General features: G+C 46.1%; 1 protein-coding gene across 1 annotated transcript in view; it reads left to right on the forward strand.

The window, feature by feature from the left end:
• The window catches only part of RFT1 (RFT1 homolog), a 39,824-nt gene extending 19,183 nt beyond the window's left edge, over nt 1-20,641 (forward strand). The window contains exons 8-13 of the mRNA XM_021695245.1: nt 2,422-2,472; nt 4,099-4,229; nt 5,353-5,497; nt 13,192-13,297; nt 18,984-19,233; nt 19,562-20,641. Of these exons, the coding sequence (XP_021550920.1) occupies nt 2,422-2,472; nt 4,099-4,229; nt 5,353-5,497; nt 13,192-13,297; nt 18,984-19,233; nt 19,562-19,729 (851 nt within the window). The 3' untranslated portion in view covers nt 19,730-20,641. The remainder of the gene's footprint in view (nt 1-2,421; nt 2,473-4,098; nt 4,230-5,352; nt 5,498-13,191; nt 13,298-18,983; nt 19,234-19,561) is intronic.
• Nucleotides 20,642-23,563: the final 2,922 nt, after the last annotated feature.

The raw sequence follows: 23,563 nt of genomic DNA on the forward strand, positions 1-23,563 counted from the left end.
CTCCCCGCTGAGCAGGGAGCCTGATGCGGGGGTCCATCCCAGGACCCTGGGATCATGACCTGAGCCAAAGGCAGACACTTCACCGAGCCACCCAGGCATCCCAAACATTGCCTTTTAATTATAAAAATAGTATAACCTCATTACAAAAATTTTGGAAAATAGAAAAAAGTTCCCTACAATTCTAGCATTCTAATACAACCATCATTATTACCTTATTATTTCCCTTTTCCCCTTTCTGTCTTTATTTTTTGTTAATTATGCTTCCAAAGGGGAGTAACTCCCCTAAGCCTCACTTGCCCCGTCTGTGAGTTAAGGGATAGGACCAGGAGGGGTCTGAGGGCTCTTGAGCCTTGAGCCTTGAGAGTGCTTAGTTCTAGCCTGAGCCTGTAACATTGCCATTACAAAAGTGGAACTTGTTTACAGGACCCCTGGGGGAAGTAAGGGTCACAAGCCTTTGGAGAGCTGAGTGAAGGTGCCTTAATGACATGTTTCTTGGGAGCAGGATGTGCAGTTTACCACTGTTTCCCCACTACCCTGCTGGAACTGGCACATGATTGGTGTTCAACAAGTATCTTTTGATAAAGAAAGGTATCTGTAGTGAAATTGTATATTGTGATAGTTCACATTGTTAGAACAGGAAAACCAGTAGAGGGAACTTGGAAAGGGCATTTGCTTTATGCACTTTCTTTTCCTCCCAAAGTTTTAAGAGCAGTTTAAATGAGTTGAGGAATGGATCCAGTCCAAGCAATGGCCCTAAATTGGTTGTCTGGACCACAGTGGCTAGACTGCAGCAGGTGTAAGTGGGCCAGGCCTCAATGTGGTGCCGGTTGCTCGCTCTCTCCATGGCTGGACCACCCTGGCCTGACTGGCAGAGGGCTGTTAAGAACCTCTGAGGGCTTCCATCTCCATCGTTGTGAAATAAGGAAGTGACTGGACAAGAACCCCCCACCCCCAAATTCTTTTTATCTAAAAATCACAACTCTAAAAAAAGTTGAAATCATTCATTGTAATAGCAAAAATATAGATGCTGTTACCTTCTGCCCCCACATTTCCTGAACACTGTGTGCCAGGTGCTGAGAATACACAGATGAATGAGTTACAGGCCACAGCCTCAAGGAGCTCATTCTCTTACCCAAGACGCAGACTTTTGTGTGGTTAGATCTGAATCAGGGCTGTGAGGGCTGTACTTGGAAACATTAGCGTCTCTCAAGTGCCCTTGCATTTCCTGGAGCTCTGCTAGGAAACCAGGGCCAGAGAAATGAGGGAGATGTGGTTCCTGCCCCCAGGGAGCTTACAGAGTGTGGGAAGAGAGGCCGATTGTACCAGAGCACAGGGAGGTCCCTACGGAGAAGCCAGTCTAGGTGGCTAGCATGCTAAGAGCTGAGGCTGGGAGCAGGAGGGGCCCAGCCTGAAGCAGAGCAGCTGGCGGGGCTAAAACCTGATCGGGTAAAGCAGAGGATGACAATGTAATGCTGGGAGGTGCAGATGAGGTTGGTGAAGAAAGGCCAAAAAGATAGCCTGGGGTCAACTTATAAAAGGCCTCAAATGCAGAATTAAGGAGCCTGGACTTTTTGCAAACAGCAAAGAGCAATTTAAAGGTGTGGAAGCAGGGGTTGCCTTAAGATTTGTATTGTTGAAGCCAGGACTGTTAGTGAGGATGGATCAGAGCAGTGCAGAGATGCAGATAGGAGTGAGTGCTGTCCTGTGGGCCACGCCTGAGAGGGCCTGCAGAGGCCCCTGCCACAGACGCAGTCTGGGAGAGTGCAGGGAGGCCAGGACTGAATATTGTTTTCCTTTTTGAGCAGGTTGCTAGGAGGTGAAACTTTGCCCTTTAGGGCTGTGGTCACTCCAGAGCTCTGTCTCCATGGTGGGTTGTGTTTTCCACTGACAGATAATAAAATGTATGGAAGGTGGGGGTGGGGCTCTGGGTTGGTGTCTTCACCTTGAAGGCATTAGCCTGTCTTATATTTGAATCATGATCTTGGGCTCCAGAGCCTTTCCAGCCTCCATGGAGCTTTCTCCACCCAGGGAGACAACTTGATGAGTCTGTGCACGTGACCATGGACCTCTCATTTCACAGAACTTACATTTAAAATTTGGGACAATCATTTTCATTATTAACATTTTTGTAATCCCCTCCCTTTTTAAGTTATTAGACTGGTTTTATTGATTTTGTTTTGTTTTTAATTTAACTGGTTTGGAGATTTGCTGTCAATAAATCCCCCAGCACTTTCCCAATTGTTACTGTTTTGAGATTATTTGAAATCAACATTAGGACAAGGAAGGTATCTTTAATTGATTATGTAATTTTTCTCCTTTGAGAGTATCTGCCAGCTAGAGAGTTGATAGACGATAAGAAAAAAGGAAACAAGAGAATAATGTGCCCTTGAAATGCTAATTATTTTGCTTCTCTATTTGTAGGCGAGCGATACGTAATGACGTTTTTGAACGTGTTAAATTTTGGCGATCAGGGTAAGATGAAAATTCTGTAGTGAATACCATTAGTAGATACTTTCTAATATTTTTCTCAGCAGTGTGATACATTTAGTGAAAAATACGCCTGATGATTCTAAAAGATGAAGACTGTAATAAAATGATTCCTGAAGATTGAAAATTGCAGGTCTCTGCAAATATCTACAGTGTTCTGACTACGCCCTCTCATGTGACTCGGGTGGCAGGTTCTCTTTTGAGTTCCCCTGGTTTCTGCAGAGCTTTGGTGCCCATTGCAGGGTTGAGAGAAGAGGGAGCTTCGTCATCACAATCACAGATCCGCCCTGTGTTTGTGCAGCTAGATAGGTCTCAGTATTTTCTTCTTATTTATTTAAGATTTTTAAAAATTTATTTATTTGAGAGCACAAGCGGTGGCTGGGCAGAGGGAAAGGGAGAGAGAGAGAGAATCCTCAAGCAGACTCAATCTGAGCACAGGGTTGATCCCAGGACCCTCAGATTATGACCTGAGCAGAAGTCAGATGCTTAACCAACTGAGCCACCCAGGAGCCCCTCTTCGTATTTATTTTTAACTGTAATCCTGCAGTAGAGGAAAGAAAACTTTCAAAAATCAACTTGGTATTAATGTTTTTTTTTAAGATTTAGTTATTTATTTGAGAGAGAGAGTGAGGGGAGGGGCAGAGGGAGAGAATCTTCAAGCTAACTACCTGCTGAGCATGGAGCCCGATGTAGGGCTCGATCCCAGGACCCTGAGATCATGACCTGAGCCGAAACTAAGAGTTGGACACTCAACTGACTGAGCCACCCAGGCGCCCGGCATTAATGATTTTTTTTTTTTTTTAAAGATTTTATTTATTTGACAGAGATAGAGAGAGGGAGAGCACAAGCAGGTGGAGTGGCAGGCAGAGGGAGAGGGAGAAGCAGGCTCCCCGCTGAGGAAGGAGCCCGATGTGGGACTCGATCCCAGGACCCTGGGATCATGACCTGAGCCGAAGGCAGCCGCTTAACCGACTGAGCCACCCAGGTGCCCCTGATTTTTTTTTTTTAACTAATAACCTTTTTTTTTTTAAGCACAGTTTTAGGTTCATAGCAAAATTGAGTGAAAAGTACAGAGTTCTCATACATCTCCCTGACCCCACACATTCACAACCTCCCCAATTATCAATATTCTGCACCAAGTTGTACACTTGTTACAACTGGTGAACCTACATTGACTCATCATTATCACCCAAAGTCTATAGTTTACATTAGGTTTCACTCTTGGTATTGTACATTCTATGAGTTTTGACAAATATATAATGTATAATGACACATATCCACCAATATAGTATCATGCAAAATAGTTTCACTGACCTAAAAAGAATTTTTAGAGAATTAATGATTTTTATAAAAAGGTGCTGGTGATGGAAATATTCTGTATTTGACTGTATCTATGTCAGTATCCTAGCTGTGATACTGTGCAATACTCTCACAAGATGTTACTGTTCAGGAAACTGGGTAATGGATCTGTTATTTTTTAGAACTACATGTGAGTCTATAATTATCTCAAACAGTTTAAAAAATTAAATCAGAAAAAAATGTTAATGGTGCTGTGAAAATTCAAATAGAAAAAACCAGAAGGATTGTTGTTTTTTCCTTTTTGTCTTCTAGGTGTATACGATGTAGTGAATAATCTTGGCTCTCTTGTGGCCAGGTTAATTTTCCAGCCAATAGAGGAGAGTTTTTATATATTCTTTGCTAAGGTGCTGGAGAGAGGAAAGGATGCCACACTTCAGAAGCAGGTAGTCTTGGTTCTAATGTCACTATCTCTCAAGTGAATTTTCCAGTTGCAGGATAAACAGACTAAAATGTAGAGCAGTCGGTTTCCCTCTGTTTGAAATATCCTTCTAGATCTTATTCTTCCATCACCTTCTGAATGATGGCAGGACTCTGAGCTCACTTCTTTCACAGCCTTCTCCCTTTGCCCTGGTTGGCCTTTCCCTTCTTACCCTTACTCCTTCTCTGTGACCTCATTCTTGACCCAGAACTTTCTGCAGCCAACCCCAGTGTGGCACAGACCCCCTTTCCATGGTCTAGGCTTAGCTGGAAGATTGAGATTGCCTCCTCCATCCTCAGATTCTCAAGAACCAAAGGTGAGCCGAAGGACGTAGGGGCTGGAGTAAGGCTCGCGTACAGCTTGGGGAGTAAAGGACATGGTCATTTGATTTCACTCACCACACCAGTTGTTTAAGCTTTTTAAAGATTGTGAAGTGCCCAGATGCACTCTGACCGTGAGAATCTACCTACTCTGATTGGCAAATGCAGAAGAGATTTTAATCCAGGCGTATTTGGTTGTAGAAACTTCCCTTTTTCTAAAACCATTGAAAATGTGTGACTTATCGGAGAATTAAAAGGAAGCTAAGTTGGCCTCTTACATGTCTTAGAAGACATTTTGCAAAATATAATTTATGCACAATATCTCAAAATGAACTAATCTGGTTCTCGGTTGGTTTAGGAATATTTTCCTAAGCATACTTCGACAGGAACATCAGGATTTGGAGACGTTTGTCAGGAGAAGCACTCTGACAAAGCTAGCTAGCTAGCAACGTAAAAACTTGCTCTCCGTTTTAAGAATAAATATCGGAGAGAAAGTGAGTGTTTCCTAAGCAGCCTTTGAAATAACGGATCCTAAATGAGCTAAGAACCACACTCCCCTGCACTACCTAAGGAGGCACAGATTGGCTTTTCCCCTTCATTTCCTTCATGCTAATTGACATGAAAACAAACACAGGCTGCAGAAAAACGGGGATGGCTCTCAGCAGTTAAAAGAGTGATCTGTAAGGCAGCAGAGAGAGAAGGCCAGATGTGAAGTTTTTCTTTAGCTCATGATTCATCCAACTTCCTTCCCTCTGCCCCCCGCCCCAGGAGGACATTGCCATGGCCGCTGTGGTTTTGGAGTCACTGCTCAAGCTGGCCCTGCTGACCGGCCTAACCATCACCATTTTTGGCTTTGCCTATTCTCAGCTGGCTTTGGATATCTATGGAGGGGCCATGCTTAGCTCTGGATCAGGTATGCACAAGAGTTTTGCCAGATTTGTTCTAATTTCCGAACAGAAATAGAAGAGTCTTGTGAAATTAAAGAACTTGTGTGCACACAGGTTGGTATCTGTCAGTGTAGGGAGCGCTGTCCATGGCTGGGGCTTCGAGACCATTCCCCTCGCACGAGGTCAGAAACAGCTCAGCGCCGTCGGGGGGCTTTGGCACCAGGGCAGTCAGTCCCCCAGTCTCACTTGCAGAAGTCATTATTCATCCTTGGCTGTCCTCCCAGGCCTAAAATGTGTTTTGCTGGGCACTTCCCTGTGCACCCTCTGGGGTGAGGGAAGAAGGCAAAGAGCAGGCTCTACTGAGTCTCCACTTGATACTAAACACATCTGAAGGTAGTAAATGCCACATAAATCTCACAGCCTGATGCATGAGCCTCTGAAGGATAACTCAGAGCCATTTGCAGAGAACAAAATGGATCTCGGCAAGCAGAACGGTATATTTAATCCAGTGACTCTTGGTTTTTGAAGGACAAAAGCATCGAGTGTATCTAACTTGGAAATACCTGGTGCCCTGCCACTGAACATCTCATAGCACTTGCCAGGCCCTGGGGACTTGACCAGTTTCAAAATGTGCTGGGCCTTAGGCTGGCAGTCCATTTGCAGTCCGTTTCATCTTGGGTTCGGCAAAGATTTTTCAGTTCCTCGGGTCACTAGACAAGAACTCTGAAGACTTCCTTCTGCTGCTCCATCTCAATGTAAAGGGCTTTGTCAAAGGCCATTTTACAAGTTCAGTGGCATGTTTTGGTCTCCACTATAACAGGCCGAAACTTTGGGTGTTAAGGGAGGAGGGGTGAAGTTTCTACCCAAGAGCAAAGGTCATTCAGTTTGGAGAAACCCCTGCTGTGAAAACCGTGATGTGGTCGCAGCTGCCTGGGGCTGGTACTGTGAGGCCTGCGTTTCCATCAGGCAGGCGGGGAGGCTCATTAGGAAGCCGTTAATAAGTCATGTGCAGAGACTGGGCACGCAACCATTTCACAGCAGCACGGCCCCTCTAGAAAGGTGATCGCCAAGGAACAGCCTGTATTGTCACGCAGTCACAGGACGTGGCCGTGAGGAGAAGGCTGTCCCGTTAGCACAGTGTTCACCTGGTGGAGTACTTAGTCATAGAAGGTCTAGAAGCGGACTGCTGCGACTGTGTGGGCCTTTGGTGTGAGTGAGAGGCTGGTGCCCGTTTTCAGTGTTGGTAGTAAGAGTTATCAGTTAAAAGGGTCAGTGGTAGTTGATTTCTAAGGTAGTAAATTCTGTTTCTAATGGCTTATTGTCAGAGCCATTAATAATTTTAGAATCAACACGACGACGAGCACTGAGTAATGTATAGGATTGTTGAATCACTGTATTATATACCTGAAACTAATATAACCCTGCAAGAAGAATAAATAATTTTAGACTCAAAAAGATATTCTCTTGGTATCATCTTCTGAAAGAGGAGTCTTAAGAATGGTCTGGTTCCTCAGTCTCTGGCAAGAATGTGCTGTCTGGTGAGCCAGGACCACTGTCGTCTCTGTCTGGCCCAGGGCTCCATCAGTGTCACTGTCCCAACAGGGTCTTCTAGCATTTGTCTCCTCATTGTAGCTGACTTACACTTTGAGCAAACTTCGAGCTCTCTGTAAAGCCCGTAGTGGCTCCTGGTAGTCCATCCCCCCTGGGCCCCTGCTGCTTTCCTTCCCTCGCCTCCACGCCACCCCACGTCTCCTTGCCCTGCTCCTGACTCCTTGGACTAGTGCTGTGGATCCGAATACCTTTCCTGTGCCGGAATAGATGAACAGTGCTGCTCTCCCCTCCCCGCTAGTCTTCTTCATTTACTTAAACACTCCGAAAAACTTGGGGCGCCTGGGTGGCTCAATCGATTAAGCTTCTGACTCTTGATTTTGGCTCAAGTCATGATCTCAGGGGTGGTGGGATTGAGCCCTGCGTGGGGCTCTGCACTCAGCACAGAGTCCGCTTGAGATTCTCTCTCTCCCTCTCCCTCTGTCCTTCCCCTGACTTGTGTGTTCTCTTTTTCTCTAAATAAATAAATAAAATCTAAAAACAACAACACTCCACAAAACTTGACTGTCTCCAGCCTGAATTTAATCAGAAAAGAATGGCAACTTTCTGTGGCTCCACTGAACCACCTGAGTTTTGAAAGTGGAACTTGCAACACTGCTGCCTCAGTTGTCCCAGTTGCGTATCAGTCTTTGTCCTCACCTGGAAAGTAGACTTACCTGTGACCTGAACTGGCCTCTGACCCCCCCATCCCCTGTGCTGCCATCTCCATGTGTGGGACTTGGATGCAGCATCGGTGGGGGCCAACATCCTGGTTAAGATCTACAACATTTCCATTACCCCAGAAGGTTCTTTCAGGACTCTTTTCAGTCAACTGCCCCCCCTCCACCTCAGAGGCAACCACTGTTCTGATTTCTATCACCATAGATTAGTATTGCTTTTATAATTTTTTTTAAAGATTTTATTTATCCATTTACTTGAGAGAGAGAGAGAGAGAGAGAGAGCGAGCATGAGCGGGGGAGGGGCAGAGGGAGAAGCCGACTCTGTGCTCAGCACAGAGCCCATCGTGGGGCTCGATCCCATGACCCCAAGATCATGATCTGAGCCGAAACCAAGAGTCAGACGCTTAAGCGACTGAGGTGCCCAGGCACCCCAGATTAGTATTGCTTTTATTTTTTATTTTTTATTGTTATGTTAATCACCATACATTACATCATTCGTTTTTGGTGTAGTGTTCCATGATTCATTGTTTGTGCATAACACCCAGTGCTCCATGCAGAACGTGCCCTCTTTAATACCCATCACCAGGCTAACCCATCCTCCCACCCCCCTCCCCTCTAGAACCCCCAGTTTGTTTTTCAGAGTCCATCGTCTCTCATGGTTTGTCTCCCCCTCCAATTTCCCCCCCTTCATTCTTCCATTCCTGCTATCTTCTTCTTTTTTCTTAACATATAATGTATTATTTGTTTCAGAGGTACAGATCTGTGATTCAACAGACTTGCACAATTCACAGCACTTACCAGAGCACATACCCTCCCCAGTGCCTGTCACCCAGTCACCCCATCCCTCCCACCCCCCACCACTCCAGCAACCCTCAGTTTGTTTCCTGAGATTAAGAATTCCTCATATCAGTGAGGTCATATGATACATGTCTTTCTCTGATTGACTTATTTCACTCAGCATAACACCCTCCAGTTCCATCCACGTCGTTGCAAATGGCAAGATCTCATTCCTTTTGATGGCTGCATAATATTCCATTGTATATATATACCACTTCTTCTTTATCCATTCATCTGTTGATGGACATCTTGGCTCTTTTCCACAGTTTGGCTATTGTGGACATTGCTGCTATAAACATCGGGGTGCACATACCCCTTCGGATCCCTACATTTGTATCTTTGGGGTAAATACCCAGTAGTGCAATTGCTGGATCATATGGTAGCTCTATCTTCAACTGTTTTCCAGAGTGGTTGCACCAGCTTGCATTCCCACCAGCAGTGTAGGAGGGTTATCCTTTCTCCGCATCCCCGCCAACATCTGTCGTTTCCTGACTTGTTAATTTTAGCCATTTTGACTGGGGTGAGGTGGTATCTCATTGAGGTTTTGATTTGGATTTCCCTGATGCCGAGCGATGTTGAGCACTTTTTCATGTGTCTGTTGGCCATTTGGATGTCTTCTTTGGAAAAATGTCTGTTCATGTCTTCTGCCCATTTCTTGATTGGATTCTTTGTTCTTTGGGTGTTGAGTTTGATAAGTTCTTTATAGATTTTGAATACTAGCCCTTTATCTGATATGTCATTTGCAAATATCTTCTCCCATTCTGTCGGTTGTCTTTTGGTTTTGTTGACTGTTTTTTTTTGCTGTGCAAAAGCTTTTTATCTTGATGAAGTCCCTATAGTTCATTTTTGCCCTTGCTTCCCTTGCCTTTGGCAATGTTTCTAGGAAGAAATTGCTGCAGCTGAGGTCGAAGAGGTTGCTGCCTGTGTTCTCCTTTAGGATGTTGATGGACTCCTGTCTCACATTGAGGTCTTTTAACCATTTGAGTCTGTTTTTGTGTGAGGTGTAAGGAAATGGTCCAGTTTCATTCTTCTGCATGTGGCTGTCCAATTTTCCCAACGCCATTTGTTGAAGAGACTGTCTTTTTCCCATTGAACATTCTTTCCTGCTTTGTCAAAGATGAGTTGACCATAGAGTTGAGGGTCCATTTCTGGGCTCTCTATTCTGTTCCACTGATCTGTGTGTCTGTTTTTGTGCCAGTACCATACTGTCTTGATGATGACAGCTTTGTAATAGAGCTAGAAGTCCGGAATTGTGATGCCGCCAGCTTTGCTTTTCTTTTTCAACATTCTTCTGGCTATTCGGGGTCTTTTCTGGTTCCATACAAATTTTAGGATTATTTGTTCCATTTCTTTGAAAAAAGTGGATGGTATTTTGATGGGGATTGCATTGAATGTGTAGATTGCTCTAGGTAGCATTGACATCTTCACAATATTTGTTCTTCCAATCCATGAGCATGGAACGTTTTTCCATTTCTTTGTGTCTTCCTCAATTTCTTTCATGAGTATTTTATAGTTTTCTGAGTACAGATCCTTTGCCTCTTTGGTTAGATTTATTCCTAGGTATCTTATGGTTTTGGGTGCAATTGTCAATGGGATCGACTCCTTAATTTCTCTTTCTTCTGTCTTGTTGTTGGTGTATAGGAATGCCACTGATTTCTGTGCATTGATTTTATATCCTGCCACTTTACTGAATTCCTGTATGAGTTCTAGCAGTTTTGGGGTGGAGTCTTTGGGGTTTTCCACATAAAGGATCATATCATCTGCAAAGAGTGAGAGTTTGACTTCTTCTTTGCCGGTTTGGATGCCTTTGATTTCTTTTTGTTGTGTGATTGCTGTGGCTAGGACTTCTAATACTATGTTGAATAGCAGTGGTGATAGTGGACATCCCTGCCGCGTTCCTGACCTTAGGGGGAAAGCTCTCAGTTTTTCCCCATTGAGAATGATATTCGCTGTAGGTTTTTCATAGATGGCTTTTATGATATTGAGGTATGTACCCTCTATCCCTATACTCTGAAAAGTTTTGATCAAGAAAGGATGCTGTACTTTGTCAAATGCTTTTTCTGCATCTATTGAGAGGATCATATGATTCTTGTTCTTTCTTTTGTTAATGTATTGTATCACGTTGATTGATTTGCGGATGTTGAACCAACCTTGCAGCCCAGGGATAAATCCCACTTGGTCGTGGTGAATAATCCTTTTAATGTACTGTTGGATCCTATTGGCTAGTATTTTGGTGAGAATTTTTGCATCCATGTTCATCAAGGATGTTGGTCTGTAATTCTCCTTTTTGATGGGGTCTTTGTTTGGTTTGGGGATCAAGGTAATGGTGGTCTCATAAAACGAGTTTGGAAGTTTTCCTTCCGTTTCTATTTTTTGGAACAGTTTCAGAAGAATAGGTATTAATTCTTCTTGAAATGTTTGGTAGAATTCCCCTGGGAAGCCATCTGGCCCTGGGCTTTTGTTTTTTGGGAGATTTTTGATGACTGCGTCAATTTCCTTAGTGGTTATAGGTCTGTTCAGGTTTTCTATTTCTTCCTGGTTCAGTTTTGGTAGTTGATACATCTCTAGGAATGCATCCATTTCTTCCAGGTTATCTAATTTGCTGGCATATAGTTGCTCATAATATGTCCTAATAATTGTTTGTATTTCTTTGGTGTTGGTTGTGATCTCTCCTCTTTCATTCATGATTTTGTTGATTTGGGTCATTTCTCTTTTCTTTTTGATAAGTCTGGCCAGGGCTTTATCAATCTTGTTAATTCTTTCAAAGAACCAGCTCCTAGTTTCGTTGATCTGTTCTACTGTTCTTTTGGTTTCTATTTCATTGATTTCTGCTCTGATCTTTATTATTTCTCTTCTCCTGCTGGGCTTAGGCTTTATTTGCTGTTCTTTCTCCAGCTCCTTTAGGTATAGGGTTAGGTTGTGTACTTGAGAACTTTCTTGTTTCTTGAGAAAGGCTTGTATTGCTATATACTTGCCTCTTAGGACTGCTTTTGCTGCATCCCAAAGATTTTGAACAGTTGTGTTTTCATTTTCATTGGTTTCCATGAATTTTTTTAATTCTTCTTTAACTTCCTGGTTGACCCATTCATTCTTTAGTAGTATGCTCTTTAGCCTCCATGTATTTGAGTTCTTTCCGACTTTCCTCTTGTGATTGAGTTCTAGTTTCAAAGCATTGTGGTCTGAAAATAGGCAGGGAATGATCCCAATCTTTTGGTACCGGTTGAGACCTGATTTATGACCTAGGATGTGATTGATTCTGGAGAATGTTCCATGGGCACTAGAGAAGAATGTGTATTCCGTTGCTTTGGGGTGGAATGTTCTGAATATGTCTGTGAAGTCCATTTGGTCTAGTGTGTCATTTAAAGTCTTTATTTCCTTGTTGATCTTTTGCTTAGATGATCTGTCCATTTCAGTGAGGGGGGTGTTAAAGTCCCCCAGTATTATTGTATTGTTGTCGATGTGTTTCTTTGCTTTTTAGTATTGCTTTTAAAAGGGACTTCATATCAAAGAAATCATACAGCATGGACACTTTGGTGTTTGGCTGCTTTCTCTCAATATACAGTTTTTGGGATTCATCCATGTTTTTACATGGATCAGTACTTTTTTTCTCTTGGATTGCTTCTCTGAGAAATTTCTTTATATGGATGCCCACAGTTTGTTTATCCTTTCTCTTATTGATGGTCAGTTTGGACTATTATGAGTAAAACTGCTATGGGCATTTTTGTACAAATGCTATGTGAACATGTACATTTATTTCTGTTGGATGTATATTTAGGAGTGGGATTGCTGGGTCATAGCTTGTTTTATTAGAAGTTGCTTGGCTACCTCTTGGTAATGGCCCTCCTAAAAGAGGAGATCAATTCCATTTTTAAGGCTCCCAGTCTTTTGTTAGCAGATTTTTCCAAAGCTTATTAGTTAGCTATAGGACTGCATCACTATGTTTTAGAAGAAAACATCATGGTTATTCTGATTCTCTCTGCAGATTTGTGGGTGTGTTCTGTCTGTAGTTTTTTGCTGCTCCCAAGTCCTGGGCTTCTCCCCCTGGTCTTGTCCTCAGGACCTCTTCAGCCGAGTTCTCTTACCATGCAAGGCCACTAGTGCCCTTGAGTGCTCAAACCAGCAGATCTCTTTATGCTGATTTAAAAAGCAAGAAGATTTGCTTCCTGGCCAGATAAGCTTTTAGTTGTTAAGTGAGACATTTGTAGGTTTATTCCTTTTTTTTTTTTTAAGATTTTATTTATTTATTTAAGAGAGAGAGAGAGCACTTAAGTGGGGGAGGGAGAGAGACAAACAGACTCCATGCTGAGCAGGGAGCCCAAAGCAGGGCTCAATCCCGAGACTCCAAGATCATGACTTGAGCCAAAACCAAGAGTCGGACACTAAGCTAACTGAGCCACCCAGGTGCCCCTGTAGGTTTATTCTTAATTGCCCTTTCTTTTTTAGCTGTTTATTTTAATCAGTGCCATGGAGTACTGGAAGTCCTTCCAGATAATTTAGGCCATAGGCTCAAGTGTGTGTCTGCCTGTTGACGACACCAGCTGGACTCCTGACCCGGTTCTGGTACATGCAGGCCTCCTGTTTGGGCTCTAGAGTCTCGGTCGGTTGTTTCCTTTTAGGTCCTGTTTTGCTGCGTTCCTACTGTCTCTACGTCCTCCTGCTTGCCATCAACGGAGTGACCGAGTGTTTCACATTTGCTGCCATGAGCAAAGAGGAGGTCGACAGGTAGGTAACCGTAAAATCCCGCCTTTAATCCCAGCCTTCGGCCAAACTGAAGTAACTTGCCAATCTTCTTTCTTTTCCTGCTGAACGCGCATTCCCAGAAAGCCTTTTAGAGGTAGCACTCCCCCACTACTGTGGCACCGTCCCTGGTACTCCGGTGCTTGTCTTCCCCACATCCTGGGGGCAGCAACCACCCTTTGCCTCCCTTTGGAGGAGGTAGAAACCCGGGCCCTGAAGGGCCTTGTTAGTCTAGGTTTGCAGAGACAGGCCCAAGACAAGCTCCCCTCCTCCACCTCCTTGCCCAGCGCCCCAGTGGGTTACCGTGGAACTTCTTCAAGATGCAGAGTCCTACCCCCGAGACTGATTCAGAGGCCCCAGAGAGGCTCAGGGGTCTTTGTCACCTCTCCTGAGAGAAAAGCCCAAGTGCACATACACATTTTGCCACCATTTTTTCCCATCCGTTGACCCCAGATCAGGACTTCTGCCCTGATACCTCAAACGGTGGTTCCTAACACTGGTTATCAGTCACAATCCCCCATGGAGCCTGTTAGATGTGCAGATTCCTGTCTGCCCTTCCTCCACCACTCTCTCCTAGCACACCTACTGACTGCAGCCCCCAAGCATGTGTGTGTGTTTTTAAAAGCTCCTCAGTGATTCTGACACGAACTAGTTTAGAGCTTCCAACTGACACCCGGGGCGTGTCCCAAATGCCAGAAGAAACATGGCAGTATGCTAAGGCACCGCTACCAGATGAGGTTGAGGAGAAGGATAAAATGGATGGGGGGAAGAGAAGGCAAAGACAGTAGAGGGGTGGCTGTAGGTAATGGGGTAAGTGGTCCTTGTTATTGCTTTGCTCCCTAACGCCTGGGTCCTTTGGGGGCTTTTGTGTTGTCTCTGAAGGACCTTGAGTGCCCAGACCAACTGAACTAGCATTTGAGAGGCTTGGGCCAAGGGATCTGTCATCACACAGCCCCAGGAGATTTCTGATGATAGGGCCTTAGGAATCGCTGGTCCAGACCAGCTTATAAGTAAAACTACATGGAGCCCTGTGACGCTGTACATATTCAGGTGGGCGTGACCGAGCGAAGCTTTCACGAAGCAGGAAATACCCCCCGTTATGCGCAAGACACACTGATGGTTTTTAATTCTGTTATATTTCATTTTTCAAACTGCCATGTCATGACCCTCTCAGTTGATTTCCCCACCTACTTTTAGCTCACAGCCCGTAATTTTCAAATATTGGTCCAGATAGGGTTTTTACTTCAGATAGTTAAATGTATAGGTGTAAAACTACTTGGAGGCCATCCTCCCTACCCCTTATCTTTTTCATGGATGCAAAGGTTGAATTTAAGTTTGATTTTGAGATAATGTGTTTTTTTTTTGAAAGGTGCTTCAAACATGAAATAATTTTTAGATATAATGTAAAACATACTAAAGGAGGCACTGAGCCATGGTGGAAAGAGCTCTGGACTAGGAATCTATTGAAGGGAATTTTGTTGTAATCATTTCAACATTAGTGTGGAGGGGGAGAATCAGCATTAAGCCTGCTTAAAAATGTTAAAATGGATCTTACAATCAAATCATGAGGGACACAGTGACTAGTTGCTTTCTTTTCTTTTACATAGCATTGAACGAAAAGAAACAACTTTTTAAGTTAGTTGTAATGGGATTTTGACGGTATATAAACATCTGGAAAATTATTTTCATGGTATGAGTAGTCAACATAGAGAAAAGACAGAACCAGAGCGCCTTCTAACGCAGTTCTTATCTGCAGTAACGCACTTCCCCGAAGAGTTAAATGTGACTTTAAGCATGGTCTTCCTACATGTATTAACCATAGCAGCCCAGGTTCCGCCCTGGTCTGAGCACATGGCCCCTGGGCTCATCACAGACTCCAGCAGTTTCTCATCTCTGTGAATTTAACCAGACATAAAACTCTAGTAAGGATTTTTATGGTAGGATTGGGTAGCTTTGTTAAATGTCATGATTGATTTACATTGGACATTTCAGATTCTGAATTGAAAAAAAATACCGTATTGATAAAATCTTAACTTGATAAAATTGATAAAATCTACTTAACTTCAGGTCAATCAGTGTTTCTCTAAATAAAAATAGGGCATTTGGTTGGATGTGAAATATTAGAATATCCTTTGGGACGCCTGGGTGGCTCAGTCAGTTAAGCGTCTGCTTTCAGCTTGGGTCATGATCCCAGGGTCCTGGGATCGAGCCCCATATTGGGCTCTCTGCTCAGCGGGGGGCCTTCTTCTCCCTCTCCCTCTGCCTGCCACTCCCCCTGCTTGTGCTCTCTCTCTCTCTCTCTGTCAAATAAATAAATAAAATCTTAAAAAAAAATAGAACATCCTTTGAATTCCAAGTTGCTTTTTTGTTAATAACTGCATAATATATATTGAATATGATTGATGGATTTTTCAATCTGCCCTATTGAAGAATTTTTGTTCTGTTTTGTTAAGGATATCTCAGTTTCTTTTGTTCATTTGACAAGTGCTTTTTGAGCCTCTACTCTCTACCAGGCATCATTTTAAGTTCCAGGAATATAGCAGTAAAAAGAGACGAGATCCCTGCTCTCCTAGAGCTGACGGTGGGGGAGGCAGATGGCAAACAAGTAAATAAATAGGGAAATATTGCACAGTACGGATAACTAAAACAGGGTAATGCCGTGAGAGTGGGGCTCTTTTAGATTGGGAGGCCCCTCTGAGAAGGTGGCATTTAGGCTGAGGCTGGATGACCAAGCAGAGTCTGTCTGGCACAGAGGTCAGTGACGCAAAAGCCTAAGACCGTCTGATTTGTTGGCCCATGAATGTCCACCTTGGAGCTGGACTCCGTAACTGTCGAGTGAAGGATGAGTGCGATCTCCCCACATTGGCGATGAGAGACTGGCGCCATCCCTTCCGTGGCTGCCGAGGCTACACTGATGGCCGTGCCTTGCTGTATTCAACCAGCACCCACTGGGGGGCACTTCAGTTGCTGCCACAGTCAACATCCTTGACCGTCCATCTTTTGATAAGCCTAATTTTAAGCCCAGTATCTTCTTGGGGCCATGGAAAAACTAAGCATTCATAAATAACTGACTGTTTATGTTAACCAAGCCTTATAGAATAGTCATTATTGTCACTAATTTTGCATTGATTTTAAAAGTGGCATTTTTTTTTATAGTATAATGAAATACACAAAATATATATGGCTTAGGATCTCAGGAGTGGAAATAATTTAGGTCTCAAGACGTTTTGAGCCTGCTATGTTTTCTGGAAATCATTTAACTGAGCTTAAGACCCCTGAAAAAAAAAATACAAAAACTGGTTCAAGGAAACCAGCAATTAGATTTTGAAATCAAACTGTGGGTTAAGTCAGTAAAGTTAGAATTGGGGCAGTTCCTCTTTTGTGTTGCCCACACTCAAATTCGCCCTGGGAAGCAGAAACCTCGTCTACTGGAAGACAGGATGGAAACACAGTGTGGTGCTATGCTTGACATCAAAGTGGGCACCATTGATGGGCTGGCAAGTTTATGGTGCAATGGTAAGGATTTTGAGGGGTTTGAACAGCAATGAGAAAAGTGACTGTTGACAACACATAAGGTTAGATCAGAAACTATAAACTGGTATTGACACCAACTACATGATTTTTCTCAGTAGCCTGTGGGAATGGATAAGATGAGTTCACCCAAGATGACTTAAGACTTGGAATGAGCAATGGTGTACTTTTAAATAAAGCCAACCATATTTTTCCCCTAAGGTGGCTAGTGGTTTCATAATGATCATGGACACCACAGATAAAGCATTTAAAATTCTGATCAAAGCCAACTTTAATTTTTTATCCTTACACTTAAAAGGTTATCTGATGGCCACCGGTTTCTCAATCCTAACATTAGTTACTAGCTTACGAGGTAAATTCTTCTCCTTTACCTAATGTTCAGTTTCCATCAGTTTGAACATACACCAGTATAAATACCATTACAGACTACTTTGTATGAAATTCAGTATTCTACAGATCCCATGAAGTTGTGGGATAGAACCAGGAACCTCCATCTTTTATGCAAACTTCAGTGTACTGTGGAGACCAAGGTAATTTTGCTTAGCTTTATTTATTTTCATTTGTAAGAGAACCCTCTTGCAACAGGTTTATTCAATTTAAAAAGTGGTATTTTAATTGCGTCTTTAAATTTCTTTTTTTTCCTGAAGTGGATTTGCTTTTAAGGCTCTAGATTTGTGAGTTCTGGAAAGTTCAAGAGCTGCAGAGCCCTATTCTAGTGAAAAACAGTGGACCCCTATCATTATCAGCTCTTCCCAGATGGCCACACCAAAGAAGCCACACTGTTGAATTAGCATGAATGAGCTACTGATTTCATTTGTTATTGATGTTTTACTTGGAGTTGGGTGAGGATGACTTTGAAAGTTTGTGAACCTATAACCTCAGTTCCAAGGATTTGAGGTAGTTTCTGGGGGGAAAAACGATCATACATCTCTACTTCTTTTTGGAAAAGAGGTCAGATAACTAACTGGTCTGTGATGGTCCCCACCCTCAGTGGCTGGTTGTGAAGTTGGCTCTTCTGATCATTGGTCAGTAGTTAGTGAAAAGCACACCTCCCCTGTTGGAGGATAGTGTGTTCATGTGTAGTATTATTATTATCACCCCCTCTGATAAAGTTTATCTCCAAGGCACCTTGGGCTTGGTCAGCCCAAGGACCAGTACCTGGGCATTCAGCAGACACGTGGCTTTCCTACCACCCCTCGTTTGCAGGACCTGAGTGGCCTCCCTAACCCAGCAGACAGGGCTGGGGAACCTAACCGTTTGGTTCCCTCAACAACTATGTACTTAGAACGCCTGCTGCTCACTAGCAGAAACCAGATGCTGGAAAATTTTGTTTGTGGCTGTACCACAAGCCTTTTGGTGAGGACTATAGCAGCTGTTTTGTCTTTGCTGAGACTCAGTTTCCCTTGCTGAGAACTGAAGGTAACTAAGCTAAGTGGAAGGGCAGCGTAATCCATGCAGTGAGGAATCCAGAGAGCTCTGGGGACGTGGAGAGCAGAGGGAAGGATGTGTAAGAGTCTGGGGGACACTGACGTGGTTCAGGGCTTGCTCCCCATGTGCATGTGATTTTGAAGGCTCGTTACTTTAAGTAAAAACCACTGGCCAAGGTTATGGGGCTTCTGCATTTCCCTAAGTTTAGGGACCAGAGTGAGGTCACTCTTTAGGCAAATTACTCAGCCTACCTGTGCCTGGTTTTCCTTGTCTGTAAAACACATCCAGACCTCACAGGGCAAGGGCCACGTGTGTTCACTCATCATCGTATGCCTGTGACCCTGACCATGGCTGTCGCATAGTTTGCATTCACATATAATTATTACCTGTGTCATATTGCTGTGCCTCACATTGAAGACTTGGGCTGAACAGGATTTTTATGTGTTTGGATCACAAAGCGTCACTTAAACTAACCAGTTATGCTTAAAAACCATAATATTTTGAGTTCATTTCCTCACTCTTCTGTTCAGGGGGGAAGGGGGATGGTGACATTCCCATGTCATCCATATGGTGTTCACAGCTAAAAACCAGCTGGGTTATGGCAACTCAGAGGTGCTTTCTGTGATTCCATGTTCACGGTCACTTGTTTTGGAGCAGGCTTGTTTGGGACAAGGTACCCACTCCCCTGCTTTGCTTGTCTCCCTCTCCCCAGGTACAATTTCACAATGCTGGCCCTCTCGTCTTCATTCCTGGTGTTATCCTACCTCCTGACTCGATGGTGCGGCAGCGTGGGCTTCATCTTGGCCAACTGCTTTAACATGGGCATTCGCATCACACAGAGCCTTTGCTTCATCCACCGCTACTATGAAAGGAGCCCGCACAGGCCCCTGGCGGGCCTGTACCTATCACCCGCCCTCCTCGGGGCATTCGCCCTCAGTGGCGGGATTACTGGTGTTTCCGAGGTGAGAATCCCCGCAGCCCTCACACCACATGCTTTTGCAGGCTGTCCACTGTCCCTGGCTCTGGGCTTCCCTTCCTGCTCTTCCTGAACCAGCTGGGCAAGTGTCTGCCTCCCCTCCCCCCTTCCGCAAGGCTCGAGGACAGCGTGTGATGATAGGTGTGGCCAAACAGTGTCGCCAGTGGGAACAGAGTTAGCCCCTCAGTACGCAGCTGTCACACCTTTTATCTGACTCCAAGCTGGCACAGCATGGCCTCGCTCCCCCTGGCTTGCCCCCGAGGTAGGAGGTACAGGTGGAGGGGCCAGGGCAGTGACGGTGGGTTCTCTCGCAGGTGTTCCTCTGCTGTGAGCAGGGCTGGCCAGCCAGGCTGGCGCACGTCGCCGTGGGGGCCTTCTGTTTGGGAATGACTCTTGGGACAGCGTTCCTCACGGAGACCAAGCTGATCCGTTTTGTGAGGACTCAGTTAGGTGTGTCCAGACTGGCTGACAAAACCTCGTGACCTCAGAGGCATTGGCACCTGTGGCACGTGGACCAGCTGTGGGGCGGGTTTGTGGGCGGATCGCATGAGCTGTGCAGGAGAGCCCTGCTGAGGGGTCTGCAGCGGGGGAGGACCGACGCCGGCAGGCGAGACGTCGGAGAGAACCGCCAGCCCAAACACCATCCCTTTGAAGCCTCAAACAAACAGGAAGGAGGAGTTCCACTTTTAAGGGAAGACCAAAAGCTCTTTTAAAATAGATACCTTATTTTTGTCACCATTTTGTTCTCATCAACATTTTTCTTTTTGGTTAATGTGTTCCTTTTGGGCGTGATTGACCTAAGGAGCTCCGTAAGCCAACCAACTATATCTTGGATGAAATAGTTAACAATGATCTGGCCCAGAAAGAGAGATGTAGCCATATTACATGTCGCAGGAACATGTCACTTACTCTGTAAAAGCAGGAAGGAGACCTGATGTTGTGCACCGGATGAGACCAGAGGTGGCCCGGGAGTTGTGGCTTCTCCCATGCAAACACTGTGGTTGGGGTTTTTAGAGAGGGAACGACATTTCTCAATGAGAAGTCCAGGAAATGGAAATGCGGAGTCTTGTGGGTCACATTTCCCAGAGTTAGCTGGGGGGAGTCACACCCCTCATCGTCATTGCTGCATGCCCCGGACCACCTTCCCAGTGCCAATGCAGGCTGGTGTGAGACCGCTGGCCCAGCCACCTGAACAAGAAGGCTCTGAAGGAAGCAGCGATCCAGTGTGAGCTAACTTGGCCCCCGAAGGGAACGGTGCTCATGTGAAGATTGCACAGATGGCAGCCCACAGTGAAGTGATGTACAATTTCCCTTCAGAATAAAATGGGGTATGTGCTTAAGGCAAGCCCTTCCCACCGACCCGTTGCTTCCAGCGCTGGTCAGTAACCCCGAATGCCAGCTTCAGGACCAGCGTGGCAAGCCTGGGAGTCTGGCTGCTCCAGGTCGAGGCCCAGCTCCCTACACCCAGCAGGCAACGTCACTGGGCATTGTTCTGAGGTGACAAAGCATTTTTCTTCTTTCGATAATATATTAATTCCTTTTGGGTGTGATTGACCTTCAGAGCTACCTGCGCAAACTGTATCTTGGATGATAACAGTGATCATCTGGCCCTGATGTCCCAAGCTTTCTGTTTATACCCAGAGAGCAGGGCACCTTGCATCAGATGGTGGTTTGCCTAAAATGCACACATGTAAATCCACTGGCCGGGAGCCAGAGCCGAAGGGCCAAGGATCAAGACCCACCAGTGCACTGAGACTAGCACCCAGGCACTTGGGCCTTTTATCTATTCAAAGGGAGAATGCATCCCACTAATTGGAAAAGTAACTAAATGTAAGATATCACTTGTCAGTCAGAGACCCTCCAAAAGCATGGCCGTGGTTATGCGCTTATGAGGCACGGTCAGGCTGTCTCAGAAGAACCGATTGTCCCATGGTGGGGAGCCGGGGGGAGGGGGTACGGCACACAGAGGCAGCCCTCCCTCCCTCTCATGCACTTTTGTCTCTTGAGTGCACAGAAATGGGCCTTTAGCCCTCACAAGTTCCTTCTCTGCTGCCCTTGACCACCACTCCTTCCCCTAGAGCCCTGTTACCCACCCCATGCCCACCTGACCCCAGACACCAAGCATGGCCTTTAAACTACCTGCCTCGGAATTGCCTGGTTGCAAGTCAGAAATGTGGGTTCCCAGGACCCACTCCAGACCTTTGGGACCATGTCTGCGGGCAGGGCTCTGGGATCAGCTTTTTTGGCGAACCAAGGTTGGCATACCCCATCACCCTCACCTGTGTCAGGGCCCGAGACCAGCGGCTCACAATGTCTGTTCTCTGCTCCAGGAAGAGTCCCTGTTGCCCGAACCTTGCCAGCCCCCCAGCTCTCGGGAGTAGGCCCACCCCGGTTCCTGCTCTGCTCTCCAGCGTGGAGGGCAGCTGGGCCTGACAGCCCCTGCCCCGTGTCTCCTCGTCCCGTGCCGTCCCGCTGGCGCTGCTGCCAGCCCAGGGCCGCTCCTCGAAAGGTGGCCAGCTAGGCCGGCAGCCCGGGGCTCCTTCCCACCACCTGCTTCCCTGTCTGTGGGAAAAGTCCCTGTTTACTTACCACTAGCGCCTGCCCCCTGGGCTGTCGGGCAGAGGCAGCCGGCTCTTTGCACTTCACGGACCTCTGCCTCCACCCCCTGGCCGCCTCCTGGAAGTGCAGGTGGGCCTGACCGCTGCCTCTGGAGCTTTCCCTTGCTGGCTCCCTAGGTGAGGGCTCAGATATTGGGCCAGTAGGGCAAGTGTGTTATTTTAGTGTGATTTGGGCGAGTCCAGGGTACGCTCTCACCTTTATCAGGTGCTGGACCCTGTATTTACTTTGGACATTGGACTTGTGAGCCGATCAGATGCTGTTCTGTTCTGCCTGTGCTTGCTGTACCTGGGCGAGGGAGCTTTTAATGTCAGTGTTTCATTTGCTAATTAACTTTCAAAGGTAGGGAGAAAAAGATGCTTTGGGGGAAGAATTTGAGGGGAAGGAAGACTTCTATTGATTTGCGTCATCTGTCTGACCCCAATTACCATGGCATTATCAGTCCTGCTATTTAATGTCAATTCCTTTTTAACCAGAATTATCTGGGTCCATCACAGCAAAATTGGAAAACTGGGCTCCTAGTGTCGTTCGGCCTCCTTTAGGGGCCTAAGGAAGAAGGCTTCTAAATACTTCTTAATTAACAGAAGTTGCTGGGTGCCCCTGTCCCAAAGTGCAGTCGGTTCTTTGCCCAGCAACTCTTCCATCATCCCTGGGCAGTGTGGCTTAGGCGGAAGGGGCTGGAAGTGAGATGTAGGGAGTTCGGTCTTTCCCCTCCTGACTAGGTCCTCACCAGAGTCAGTGCACCCAGAACTCTGCACCAGCCTCTGCGGGCTCCAGCAGCCTCATGGAGAAGCTCCCCACAGCTTGTCACAGCTAGTGCTGTGCACTCTGCGCCCCCCCGCCCCCCGCCCCCCGCCATCGAAGGTAACGATCGTACGCGTGCACAAAGTTGTGGTGGGCGATTTGGCATGCTGTTCTGTTGCCGGGTCAGGTTCCTCAGGAGTTGAGGGCCCCTGGACGCTGCACCCATGAGGCCCAATGAACTTGGGGCCCTGGGAGCTGGAGAAGGAGGGAGGGGTGCCTGTGAAGCCGCCTGACTGGGAGGCTGGAGGCCTGGCACGGGCACCAGGGCAGCTCCCGGCCTTCTCTGCTCTTTGCGGCCTCATGCTGGGGTGATCTCGCCTCTCCTGGGGCCCAGCAGCTGGGGTGGGGGGGGTCAGGCTGGTGGGCAGTGCAAGGAGGAATCCTCAGAACCAGGTGCGGCCTCAGGGCAGAGGCCTGGGCTTTGCCAGTGATGAGACCTTCTCTTTCACCTCTTCTTTTGTCTCCAGCCCCCAATCCTCTCAGCTTTAACTTCTGTTCCCAACGCAAAGCCCCTGCAGGAGAAAGGGAGCTGGCCCACATTATCCGTAATGGGCAGAGGCTGTGGGTCAAAGTCATAAGTGAGCCAGCGGCTAGGCCACCCTGGGGCAGCCGAGCCCCGGTTCAGTCAGCTCTTGCTGGGTAGGCGCCGGGCAGGGTGGCACGTGCCATCCAGGTTTGCCCCTCCGCCTCAGGAGCTGCATGAGGGCCCACGACAGAATAGCTGACTTGTGAAGGGACCTTCTAAAGCACCACTGGTTTGTCTCATTTCCTCCCTCCCTCCAATGGATGTGTCCCAAAGTTATGACCCTGTTGACCCCACTGTGTCAGTGTTGCCCTGGCCTGACAAATGCATTTGGCCGAGGCCACCTGGTTCACAGTGCTTGGTGGGAAAGGAG

This window comes from Neomonachus schauinslandi, chromosome 1 (genome assembly GCF_002201575.2).
Source record: "Neomonachus schauinslandi chromosome 1, ASM220157v2, whole genome shotgun sequence".
In the NCBI taxonomy this organism is placed as follows: domain Eukaryota; kingdom Metazoa; phylum Chordata; class Mammalia; order Carnivora; family Phocidae; genus Neomonachus; species Neomonachus schauinslandi.